The 11,381-nt window shown below is 52.1% G+C and overlaps 1 protein-coding gene across 1 annotated transcript; it reads right to left on the bottom strand.

The window, feature by feature from the left end:
* Positions 1-3,231: 3,231 nt before the first annotated feature.
* On the bottom strand, positions 3,232-10,403 carry BPIFB6 (BPI fold containing family B member 6). The gene is made up of 15 exons (XM_054218723.1): positions 10,304-10,403; positions 9,645-9,744; positions 8,883-8,987; positions 8,630-8,776; positions 8,089-8,152; positions 7,460-7,520; positions 7,003-7,094; positions 6,528-6,704; positions 6,313-6,366; positions 5,821-5,991; positions 5,549-5,616; positions 5,060-5,105; positions 4,342-4,405; positions 3,409-3,485; positions 3,232-3,270 (listed from the first exon to the last, which is right to left on the bottom strand). The coding sequence occupies exons 1-15, from the start codon at positions 10,401-10,403 to the stop codon at positions 3,232-3,234; spliced, it is 1,365 nt and encodes a 454-aa protein (XP_054074698.1).
* Positions 10,404-11,381: the final 978 nt, after the last annotated feature.

Raw genomic sequence — 11,381 nt, 5'->3', positions numbered from 1 at the left:
GTGCCTGCAGACTGTGACCTTACCCAACATTTATCAAAGCCACCAGCGCCCGTCCAGTGACCTGAATGGCTCGTAAGCCATTTGATAACTGAGGAAAAGCAGGTATTGAATTGGGAAGGAACAGTGACACCACGAGAAGGTGTGTCGATCGGGTGTCATGGCTTTACAGATACCCCGAGCTGACAGACTTTTCGGAGAAACACCATCTGATTTGGAAATGCTGCACCGGTCTAACTGGCATGGCATTGTTTCTAGGTCCATCATCTCTGCCTCAGAGCACTCCAGGAGCACTGGATGTGGGATGCGCTGCCACGGGGAGATACCGTTGAGAGGGTGATGCCATTGACTACGAAGCCAGGGAGCTCCCAGGCTGGAGCTTGTTGGCTCTGCATCATTTTGAAGTCCTGGAGGGACTGTTGATCCCAGTGTGGGCATACCAAGAGAGGCGGCCTCCCTGCCACACCACCCCATGCAACAAGTGTGCTGCAGGAGAGGAACAGCCATGCAGCTGCCCAGGGTCAGACCCATCCAGGCCCTCACCCTCTCAGATTTCTAGCCAGGTTTTTTCTGTGCTGAAAAATTGTGTCTCACCTGGTCCACCGTGGCTCATTTACTGTCTGATAATTTACTTCTACAGGCAGGAGAAAAGGAGAAAAATTTCTGCTGAGCCAACAAGTCACGCGCACCCGCAGCCACGCTGGTTTTCTCCCTTTCGCCCCAATCACCAGCACCTCCCGCGTACACGGAGCCACTGCCTTGAGCTGCACCACAGCAGGAAGTCTTCGGGGCAGGAAAAAGAAAACCTTCCTCTGTGGGCCACAGACCAAATGTGGTCCCTGTGTGCGGATCGTGTCCTGACATGCACAGAAAAGTCCGTCCGTGGTGGAGGGGAGGATGCGCTGGCCAAGGGGACAGCAATGAACTATTCACTCCCCCGATGTTCTCATCAAGGACAGGGGTGGATGGGCTGCTCCTCAGCTTTGAAGAATAATAGCTCAAAAAAATGCTTGCACAGAGTTAATGCTTTCTGCAAACTTGGAAATAAGTATTTCCAGCAGATTAGCCAGCTTTTGTCACACATTAATTCCAGCTTTAAAAAATATCTTAGCTAAAGGCCAAGGAAGGGATGGCAAAGGTGCCAAAGTACTTAAGGAGTTGTCACTCTTCTTGCAACTTGATCAGCCAGGCACCTCGGGAGCACAAAGCCTGGCTGTCATGGCTAGATCATGACATTTGATAAGGTGGAAGAGAGTGTTAACAAGATGGTATTATGTTATCATCCCTCCTGAATCACTTTATACTTTGGGCAATCACCGTACGAAACCTAAATTACCATAAAGACAGACCTGATAATGGTCAGCACATGGCAAAGGGGCACTTTGGCACTGCAGAGAATAGCTTCTGAGCAGTGACCTTTCAGACGTGACAGTAACTTGGCCTCTCACCAGCTGTTGCTGAATGCAGAGGTCTCTCACAACTAAATAGTTTGGATAAACTGAAGCAGATTCCCATAAAGAGAATGATATTGTGAGGCCCAGGTCTCGCTAAAGCAACTTTCAAAGCCCCAAGAACACAAAGACAAATCACCACATGAGGACAGAAACACAGAGTAAACCAGAGCGGGCTTGGTCAAAGGGAGAAGAATGGGACGGATGTCGACAGTCGCTGCTTTGATGCTCAGCTCACCTGGACACGGAGGCATCAGGGCAGGCAGTAAGAGGGACATACCTCCGCAAAGCATTAGAGAGCCTGACGTTAGCAAGAGGGCAGTAGGCTCTGGCCAGGGCAGGCAAAGTGAAATGCATCAGCCCACGTTGAAAAATGAGATGGTCAGTTCTGCTCTGCTCTCCCCTTGATGGCCTCGTCCAGAAGTGGCCCTTCTGCCCGAGGAAACCGTCTCTGCAGGGACCCCTGAGCCAGGGCAGTCCTGGTTTGCTCTGTCGTTCCTCTGGGACAACTAACTGCGAGAGACTGGTACATCCCCCGCTGCTGGAGGGACTAGAGCTGCTGGGGTCCGTGTCCAGCTCCAGGGGACAACGCTGGTGCCTGCACATGTCTGGAGGCTGCATCTCCACCAAGTGCCCCAGGTCATCAAATACCAGTTACGTGACAGTGCAGCTTGACAGTGTGGTTAAATGTTCCGTGAAAAACTAACTAGGTGCTCCCTGAGATTTGCAGCCTTGATTTCTCCTAGGAGGGCCGTACACATATATTTCGATTCAGTTTTTGTTCTTCTTAAGGGAATTCAGACTCAAACTGTTCTATTGTTTGTTAGCTAATGCAAGAACAATAAGGGAAATCTCTCTAAAAAAAAAAATGTGCTTGGCCTTGACAACGTTTGCAGTGAAATGAAGAGAGAAGGCACCATAAACACCAGTCCTCACGGGGAGCTGGTTTTATGGCTGCCTTCCTCATTGCTTAGGACTCCTGATGGGGACAATTCCTTACACGCGTTGCAGAACAAATGCCTGCTGGGTCTGACAGCGCACGCAAGAAAACAAAATGGATTTCTCAGAGTGTGCCTCACAGCGAGGTTTTCTCGGGGACAATTTCTTAAAAACACAATGATCTTTTCAAAAGATATCCTTAATTCTGCCCCAGCTACCTGTCAACCAGGAAAAAGCGTTCAAATCATGTCGGCTCGATGAAATCAGGATCGAAGCTGTTTATTGACTTACTAATGACAGGCAATTATCCCGCAATCAGTGAACTACACGCTTGGGATCAATATCTGCAATGCAGCCGATAAACCACGATGCTCGGCACTTCTGAAATATTAAAAAACGCACGGCGATGCCTAAATGCCCACCCTTCACTCATTCTGAGCAGTCCTGATTCCCCACACACAACTGCAGACACACTCCCTGGCAGCACATGCCCCCTGGGAGCAGGGGGGGGGCCATTCTGGTACCCCAATCCCGCAGGAGACGTGGGTGCTAATAAACCGGCTATTTCTGCTGCAAAAGTGATTTATTTAGGGAACAATCCTTCCAAGAAACACAACCTCTGCCCAGACACACCCGGCCGGCTCCACTAGACACACAGCAGGCCAGAGTCTCGTCATGGGGCGATGGGATGTTTTTATTTCGGCTTGTGGAGTCAAATTATTAAAAAGTGAAGGAAAGAGGGAGAAATGCCCCAGGGGCTCCGGCACCCTCGCTGCTGCCTCTCCCGGCCGGTCCTGCTGGGTCCTGGCAGCGGCGGCGGGTTGCAGCCGTACCTCCCCGCTCCTCAGGTCTCCGTGATGGGCACGTCCAGCACTAGAGCGTTCTGCAGATTTAAAAATAAAAAGCGCACGGGCAGGATTTAGCAGTTGCTTCTGTGCTCGGGGATGCGACGGGGGTAACAGCACTAACCCCAGGGGTGACACAGCAGAAGCACCAGGCGGGTGAGCTTCTCACTGCCTACCTCGGACCCGCTGATGTTCGCCCGCTGGTAGGTGATGCCCAGCAGGTCGGGCAAGGGGATCCCTGCACGCAGCACCCCTGGAACGAGCAGGAGCAGCCATCAGAGATGCTCCGGCCATGGCAGGTGCTGCCAGCATCTCCGGTGCTTCCCTGCCTGCCTACGCCTGCCGAAGGGCTGGCAAGGGGGCTTGGGAACACTTGGGAAATTGGCAGGGCTGGAATTCCTGTATTTTTTTTATCTTAGCATTCATAAAATCTCTGCTTTTGGCATACTTTCCGTATGAGTTAAACAGATAAATTAATGTTCCGGGTTGGGGTTTTTTACTGACACTGTGGCTGTTTTCGGGCAGGGTAAAGAGGGGCAGGTCGATTTTTGGAGACTTCAGAAAGGCAAAGATCTCATGAAATCTGTTCGCAGTTGTTCATGGCAAGAGGTTTTGATTTTGCGGACAGGAATAACACCCAAAGAGGCTTCAGAGGAGAAGCCTGCATCCTTCGCAGCGGGGTCACAAAAACGACGTTTCTGTGCAATCTGCTCTAGGTGACCCTGCTCTGGCAGGGGGGTTGGACTAGATGATCTCCAGAGGTCCCTTCCAACTCTATGATCCTGCGATTCTGTCTGTTGTGTGCGGGCAGACCTCTCCTGCCCGTGAAGGAGTGGTCACGCCAGAGCCCCGGCCAGGGGGCATCACCCTCCTCCAGCTCCCACTGCAGACCCCGCCGGTGCAAAACGGCAACGGCAAGAGATTTTCCTGGCAGAGTCCCTCGCAGCCTCGAGGGCAGGAAAAGCATGCAAGGTCAGCCAGGCAACGCCAATTCCCCACCACCACCAATAAAAAAAAAAAAAGATAACAACAGTCTATAGGAAAAGAAATGAGAACTATTTTCCCCGTGCAGACAGAGAACCCTCAGATGAAGCCATAGCCGTGCTTACTGTTGATCGATGGCACATAAGCCTCGTGTATAATATCTGCTAGAACTCCTTTCAGCGGCAGCTCCTGGAACACAGAGAAGTGGTGTAAAATGCCCGTCGCTCCACATCCACTGGGCTCACCCCACCAATGCGCCCAGCGCCCTCTCCAACTACAGGACGATTGCAAGAATGGGAACTTTTGAGAAATTTTAAATTTCCATGAAAACTGCCCTAGATGAGACTGTTCCCTGCCCCAGCAGCTCTCTGCCCTGCAGTCGGTGCTGGGCGCCCTCCTCGCAGCCCAAAGCCTTGCTGCGAGACAGCCGTTATCAGCACTCGCCCTCCCAAACATCTCTGTCTCAGCATCAGGATCAGAGGGAGATGAGGAAAATGAACCTCTGGCGCACACGACCTCTCCCGGGAACGAACATCGTGGGATACGAGCAGGGCGCCCTTCCAGAGCATTCATGCCTGTGGGCAAATGGTTTTGGCAGTTGATTTGTCATTTGTTATTCCTTGAAATGTTATTCCTTGAAATACCATTTCAATCTTCAGCGTTCACTTTGGTTTTCTTTTGGGTGTTTTTTTGGTTTTTTTTAACAAATCTGTTATTGATCATGAAAGCAGCGGAATGGGGCTCTGGGGAGCAAATTCTTGGTACCGCATCACACGAACCACCAGCGCTGAGACTCGCAGCGACAACCCCAGCCCCACGCCAGGCGCGGACCACCCAACTCACGTCAAACATCCTGAGGGAGGAGGAAGCCAAGGCCATCCGAGACACACTGCAGGGAGAGGAAAGGCACGGAGTCGTCCGCCTCCTGGCGAGCTGCCCTGTCGCCCTCAGCAAACTCCTCACCCAGATCTTGGCCTCCAGCAAACCCCCCCCTTCCCTTGCACCAGAGGTGCCGTGGCTCCACCAGCCGCCCTCCAGGAAGGGGCTGCTTCCCACCGAGAGCATTTTCTCCATCCCGAACCAAAGTTCAGCTCTTCAAACTTAAAGGGCAAAAAAAACCAAAACACCCAAACAGGTTTGAGGTTTAGATTATGTCACATTGACCTTCATCTATTTTTAAATAGCTGTTAGTATAAACTATAAAAACATCATGCAGAGACAGCAAAGGTTCCTGCTGAAAATGCACGGGTGAGACGCAGCGTGTGGCCTCTCCAGCAGCCCAGGGACTGTCACGCTGCTGGTGGTGGCACTGGGGACCTGCAGCAGCGTTACCTTTGCAGAGCGAGGGAGAGCCGCAGCTTGTCTTCTGCAACGGCAAACTGTGCCTCCAGGTTGCTGTGCTGCAAGGGGAAAGGGAAAGGGAGTCCCCACCAGGACCCCGGTCCCCCCGACCGCTCCAGCCCCGCAGGACCAAGCATCGTCCCCAGCAGACATCCCTGCCCACTGTCCCCTGATCTCTCGCTCCCGTGTTGGTGCGGGTTTGCTGGCTCGGGGCAGGGACAACCACGTTCAGCCCTCGCCAACTGCAAAGGGCTTCAACTCACAACATCCAGGACGAAGAGGGATTCCGGAGCAGAGTCTGATGGGGAAACCCAAAACTCGGCGGTGCTGAAGAGCTGCACAAAGCTTTTCTCCCGGGTTATGGTCACCACTGGTGCTTTAGCTTCTTGCACTTCAATCACCACTGGTTGTGACGGAGGCAGCACCCTGGAAATCTGTGGAGAGTCAAAGTAAAGGGGTGACATTCCCTCTCCTTCCCAGTTCACTGCTCTGGGGATTATCCTGGTGGGTGCTGAGCATCGATGACATTCACCAAAATCAGTGGGACTCAGTCAAGCTGATCCATACTGCTCAATAGTATGTCCTTTAAATAATCTTATTAATAAAAGTTTACTAATAAAATAAAGAGACCACCAGTTTGACACTGGGGGAAAGGTACCCAACATGTCTATGTGAATGGAGAGAGGCTTTATCTGCCACCATTAAGTAGCCTGAGATGACCCACAGAGCAGCAGGATCAAGCAACGTCTACCCACCTCGGGGATGAGGGCTCCAAGCATCGTGGTCACCAGTGGGGGAAGCCCAAGAACCTGTTGAGACAGTGTCACAGCACAGGGACCTAGTGAACTCAGGTGGGGGTAGTTTAACATGGGAAGGGAAGAGGCATGGCCAGCATACAGATCTGCCTCAAACATGGGTGTAGATCTCTTTAGTGGTTTCTTGAGGAAAATCTCAAGCCCAAACCACCCACCATGTTATTGCTTATGTTCAGGTTGAAGGATGCCTGCAGAACAGAGAGCTCAGCGGTCAAGAAGTTTGCAGACAGGATGAGTTGGGTAGCAGCATCCCTCTTCGGTGGCAGAGAACCAAGAGACGGCTGGTCTGTGGGAAGGTCAACCTCCTTTCCCTCCTTTTGATGGAGAATGGTCTAAAAGGACCGGTAAGAAGAACCATGTCAGAGAGCACAGGTCCATTTCCAGGATTTGCATTTAGGTCAGGTAGAAGGTACTAGATGCTTTGCTCCGTAGTCTCAGCAATTAAATGAAGCAATAAACTTCATAGAAAATGATGAGCCGAGGAGGTGGTTAGGTGATATAATGCAGCCAGCACACGTCTGCACCCTCCCAAACCTCTGCTGCCCAAGGCTGAGAAGGACAACGCCTCTGAGCAAATGGATATCAGAAATATCACCTCTCCGAGACCCAGCGCCAGGCAGCAACACTCACCTTCAAATCCAGCTCTACGAAAGTTTCATTCGTCACGGGGGGGTTCAGCAAAGCGTACTGGAGGGTCCCAGCAGTCCCAAGAGGGATCTCGGCTGCATGGAAACAAAGAGGGATGCTTAGACAGAGAAGGCGCACGCTCTGCACCACAGGGAGAGCGCTCACCAGCATCAAACCGCCGGTTCACCAGCGCCACGTGCCGTTTACGGCTTCAGTGGGCTCCTGCCTCCCTGCCAGCTTCTGTGGTGCCAGACTCTCCTGAATCTGCACCGAAGCAGGGGGGGGATATTCGTGTGGCCCCTGTCGGGATTTGTCCCTGCCTGGTCCTAGTCAGGGCTGAGCAGATCGTCTGTTCTCCGTGATAGATCTGTGCTTTCCCCTTCTCAGGGGAAGGGAAGGAGATGATGGATGGATGGATGGATGGATGGATGGATGGATGGATGGATGGATGTCAACTTACAAGTCAAGGTGGTGAATTTTGCATTCACAAGGTTGAGCACCGCATCCACAGCTGGACATAGCTGTAGGGTGAAAAGAAAGTGTGAGAAAACCCCGCACGGAGGCTTCTGGTGGGAGCAGAGCTTCATGGCTGCCAGACCAGGGCATCTCCCACCCTGAAGCACCAGGATCCTCCACGATTAATTACCCAGACAAGGGTTTGCCTCAGTTTCCTCTGTCCCTGGTTGAATTAGGTTACTCTGGAGTAAACCTGCCTTAAGCTGAGCAAAGAACAAGGCCAGACCCCCCCTCAGATATCTCCCTGAACCAGCCTGACTTCATGACGCATGTTAAGAGGCTGCAAGTCTGCCCTCTGACAAGCCTTCAGGAACAAGGGTGCTCAGCATCAAGATCAGCTCTGTGCGAGCATCACATCCCCATCCGCGCGGCTGGGACCAGGAGGCTTTTGGCAGCGACAGTGCCTTTGCTGCCGGTGTTGACTGCATAAAACCAGTAACTGCTCAAAATTCTCCCTTTTTACCAGCCTGCAAGCTCCTTTGTGTGGCAAAACCATGAAACCTGTTGCGATGCAGTGAGGAGGAGGAGGAGATGATCGCCGGGAAAGAAGGATGGGAGGAGGATGGCACTTACCAGCCCTGGCAGCACTTTCTGGAGGGTGCCATCCAGAAACTTGCTCATGACTTTGGGCCGCATGCTGGGCAGAGACAACGCGTCAGCCGACACAGAGCAATAATTATTTACTACAGGTCAAAAGGCAACAAAGTCAAGCGCTAAAGAAACCTATCTGGTATGGATTAAGCCAAAATATGCCTCATATCTAATAAAAGGTGTTTTCTCTCTTTAACAAACCTTTTCTCAAGAATGCCATCTTCTGGCTCTAAACAAAGCTAAAGGTTTCCACGCCTAAAAGAAGCTTTGATACCCCAAGAGTACAGCACTTAAACGAGGACTAATGCCGAAGACGAACATTGCATGGAATGGCACAGATAGAGCTGGCCTGAATTTGTCCATAAAACTTTTTGGTTTTCTTAGTGGAAAAAATGAACAGTGAAAAGTATCCGTGTTCTGTGGAAACCCGCACCTGGAGACTGAAAGATTTAACAATGCCGTTACCTGCCGCTCAGGGATTAGTAATATCGGCAAAGCATCGATGCTGTCCTTTGGGACTCACCTGCTGGGGAGGTTGGTTTTAACGCTAACGGGAGCGATGTGGCAGTTCCTGGAGCTGAACCTGGGGGTGCCCGCGCCGTCCTGCCCCAGCACACTGCTCGCCGTCAGGTTTGCGGCCACAGCGATTTCTATGTTTCCTCCTATAAAGCTGCTCAGAGCAAAGCTCGGTCACCGCGGGACAGACCCCCGGCAGCAAGCGAGCCCACTCCAGCCCCACCAGCGGCTCTCCCCCACGGGCACCGGCTCCCGCTCACCTTTTCCCAGCGATGGTCATTTGGACTAAGACAGCCATGAAGACCCCCGAGCCTGGCGAGAGCGCCAGCGATATCACCGGGGGACGGCGATCTTTCACTTTGAACCTGCAGGGAAAAAAAGAAAAACAAACAAACAAACAAACAGAAGAAAAGAGCTGGGAAAGCGGAGCCCCCAGAGCAGCCAGGTCAGGCTTCTTATGTCAAAGTCACCTATCACTGATATCGCCATCACCATCTTCATTCTCCCACCTCTTGTTTAAATTTTCCATCTAAAACCACTTTTAAATTTAGAAACGTGTTTCTTCCTAACTAAAAGACTGCACAGATCGATTTTGAAAAAAATAAAAAAAAAAATAAAATGCTTTGGTGTTCAAAATTTGTCCACCCTTTCATCCAGAATGAATTCACGGGATGGAGGGCCAGCTCTGATCCCCCAGAAATTCCGGGGTTGCCTCGGGATAATGTTGACAAAAGCCAGGCACCCCCGGCTTTGAGAGCAAACCCCCCGCGGCGCCGCAGAGCCACCGCAGCAGCCCCCAGCCAGCGCTGAAGCAGGAGCCGACGCGCTTTGTTGCCTTTAAGTTATAGTTTCTCCACGTATTTGCAGACACAACCATGCAGAAAATCACTGGCTTTAATATCACACTTGTTAGCGGGGAGTGATTCGTTTCTGCCTCCGGGCTGACACTTCCCAACCTTCTGCTTTTATTTTCTCGTTCCCAGGTTCAGGCTCGCGGTGTGTCGCTGCTGATCATCACTCACCCCGAGATGCCTTTGATGGGTTTGGCGTTTGGCTTTTTTTTTGCGGCTTCCTCTGCCATTTTCTGCAGAACATCACTCTCATTCAGAGCAGCGGAGATCGCTGGAAGATTTGCACAAGATGAGGAATTTAGGACAAACCCCCCAGGGCGGAGCCTGTGCTGGAGGGTGAGGGGACTCAGCACCCCCCGCAATACCCTATAAAACGTTGTTATTAACATATTCCCATTCCAACATGCACAGGCACCGTCAGGATGCTTTTTAAAATTCGGATTGTAAATTCGGATTACCAGCAGTCTCTGCCACCCTCAGGTAACGGTTGGAGCTCGGCGGGCGCACACATTGTGATTTTAGACACGAGACACGGGGTGTATTTTCAGGTTCCCAACTCAACCTCCCGCACACCGGTGAGACAATCCGCGTGCCCACATCGGGGTGTCACAGCTGCGGGGTCCTGCTCGCAGCATCCCACACGGGACATGCAGACCCCAGGGAAGCGGCTCCTGCTGTGGACTAAGGGCAGCGCCTGGAGCCCACCTGGTTGGTGGTGCTCGGGATGGGATGTGCTCGGGGCGACACGACCACTGCGCTGCTGCCCGCTTGTCCGCACGGACGGACAGACTCATGTCCATGCACAGACGCTAACGTGGCTGAGCGCTTACCGTGATCAATCGTTCCAAGATCGATCCTGATGACAGCTCCCGGGCCATCAGCTCCTCCCGACCACGCCAGCCAGCCACCAAGGCACCAAATCCCTGACATCTTCCAATCTGATACAGCTGCTCACAGAGCTCCAGAGGTGGCAGAGACTTGCAGGACTGTGTTGGTTTCAACTGACAGAGAGAGATAATGAGCTGGAGGTGGTTCCCAAACCGTACCTCGGGGGCTAAAAGCTGTACTCATGCTAGAGGAAAGCAAGGAGGGCTCTGTGCAAGTCTGTCAGAGCTACACCAGCCAAAACACAGCCTGAACACAAGAATTACTCCCCAGAATTGAAAAGCCTGAATACCCCAGAGCAGCCCCATCAAGATGTGCCAGCTCCCTGCACCACCCTCCTCGTGGCTGGTACCCAAGCAGGGCACTAAACCTTCCCCTTCCACAAGAGCCAGAGCTGCTCATGATGCCTAAAACCTGCCGTGGAGAAAGGGCTGGAGCTGCCTGATGGAGCACATGGCCTGCAGGGTCTCAGGGCCACCCCAAGCCCTAGCCCCAGGAGCAGAGGGAGAGCCACTGTGGCAGTGGCTACATGGGCTATGGACACAGCTCCACTGGTCTTCTCTGGCTCGGCCTCCCGCTTCTCAAATGACAAGGACTCCTGCAGGGAAGGGCCCTGCCATCACCTCACCCGGTTCTTCTCCAGCAGAGATTCCCCAGAGGTTATCCAACCTTTGCACTGATCTCCGGGAGAGAGACAAGAAACAGCCTGTATATAAATCGTGACCGAGAAAGAGGAAAAAACAGAAAGAATGAAAGGGCTGGGTAATTACTGTAATATAACCTAATCCCCGAGTGTTTCTGATATCTGCCAATACAAATAGTTTCGCTAATAAATTTGAAAGTCCAGATAAGCCCTCGAGCCTCAGGCACAAGGCACATGGTCCCAGCAGGCTGAAGCCAGCTCTCTTGCTCAACACCCAGGAAAAGCCAACGTCAAGTCCAAAAGAGACAACTTGATCTATTTAATTACATGGTACGGACAGAAGTGGAGATGAGGAGAAATCTAAGACATGTAATGGTAAA

This window comes from Rissa tridactyla, chromosome 12 (assembly GCF_028500815.1).
Source record: "Rissa tridactyla isolate bRisTri1 chromosome 12, bRisTri1.patW.cur.20221130, whole genome shotgun sequence".
NCBI lineage: Eukaryota > Metazoa > Chordata > Aves > Charadriiformes > Laridae > Rissa > Rissa tridactyla.
The sequence above is the reverse complement of the archived record's forward strand: the minus strand, read 5'-3'. Positions and strand labels throughout refer to the sequence as shown.

Coding starts and splice junctions, on each gene's coding strand:
- BPIFB6 (XM_054218723.1), bottom strand. CDS start 10,403: ATGTCAGGGATTTGGTGCCTTGGTGGCTGGCTGGCGTGGTCGGGAGGA. Junction 5,992..6,312: donor TTGGAGCCCTCATCCCCGAG/GTGGGTAGACGT, acceptor GACTCTCCACAG/ATTTCCAGGGTGCTGCCTCC. Junction 5,617..5,820: donor CCCTCTTCGTCCTGGATGTT/GTGAGTTGAAGC, acceptor TTCCCCTTGCAG/CACAGCAACCTGGAGGCACA.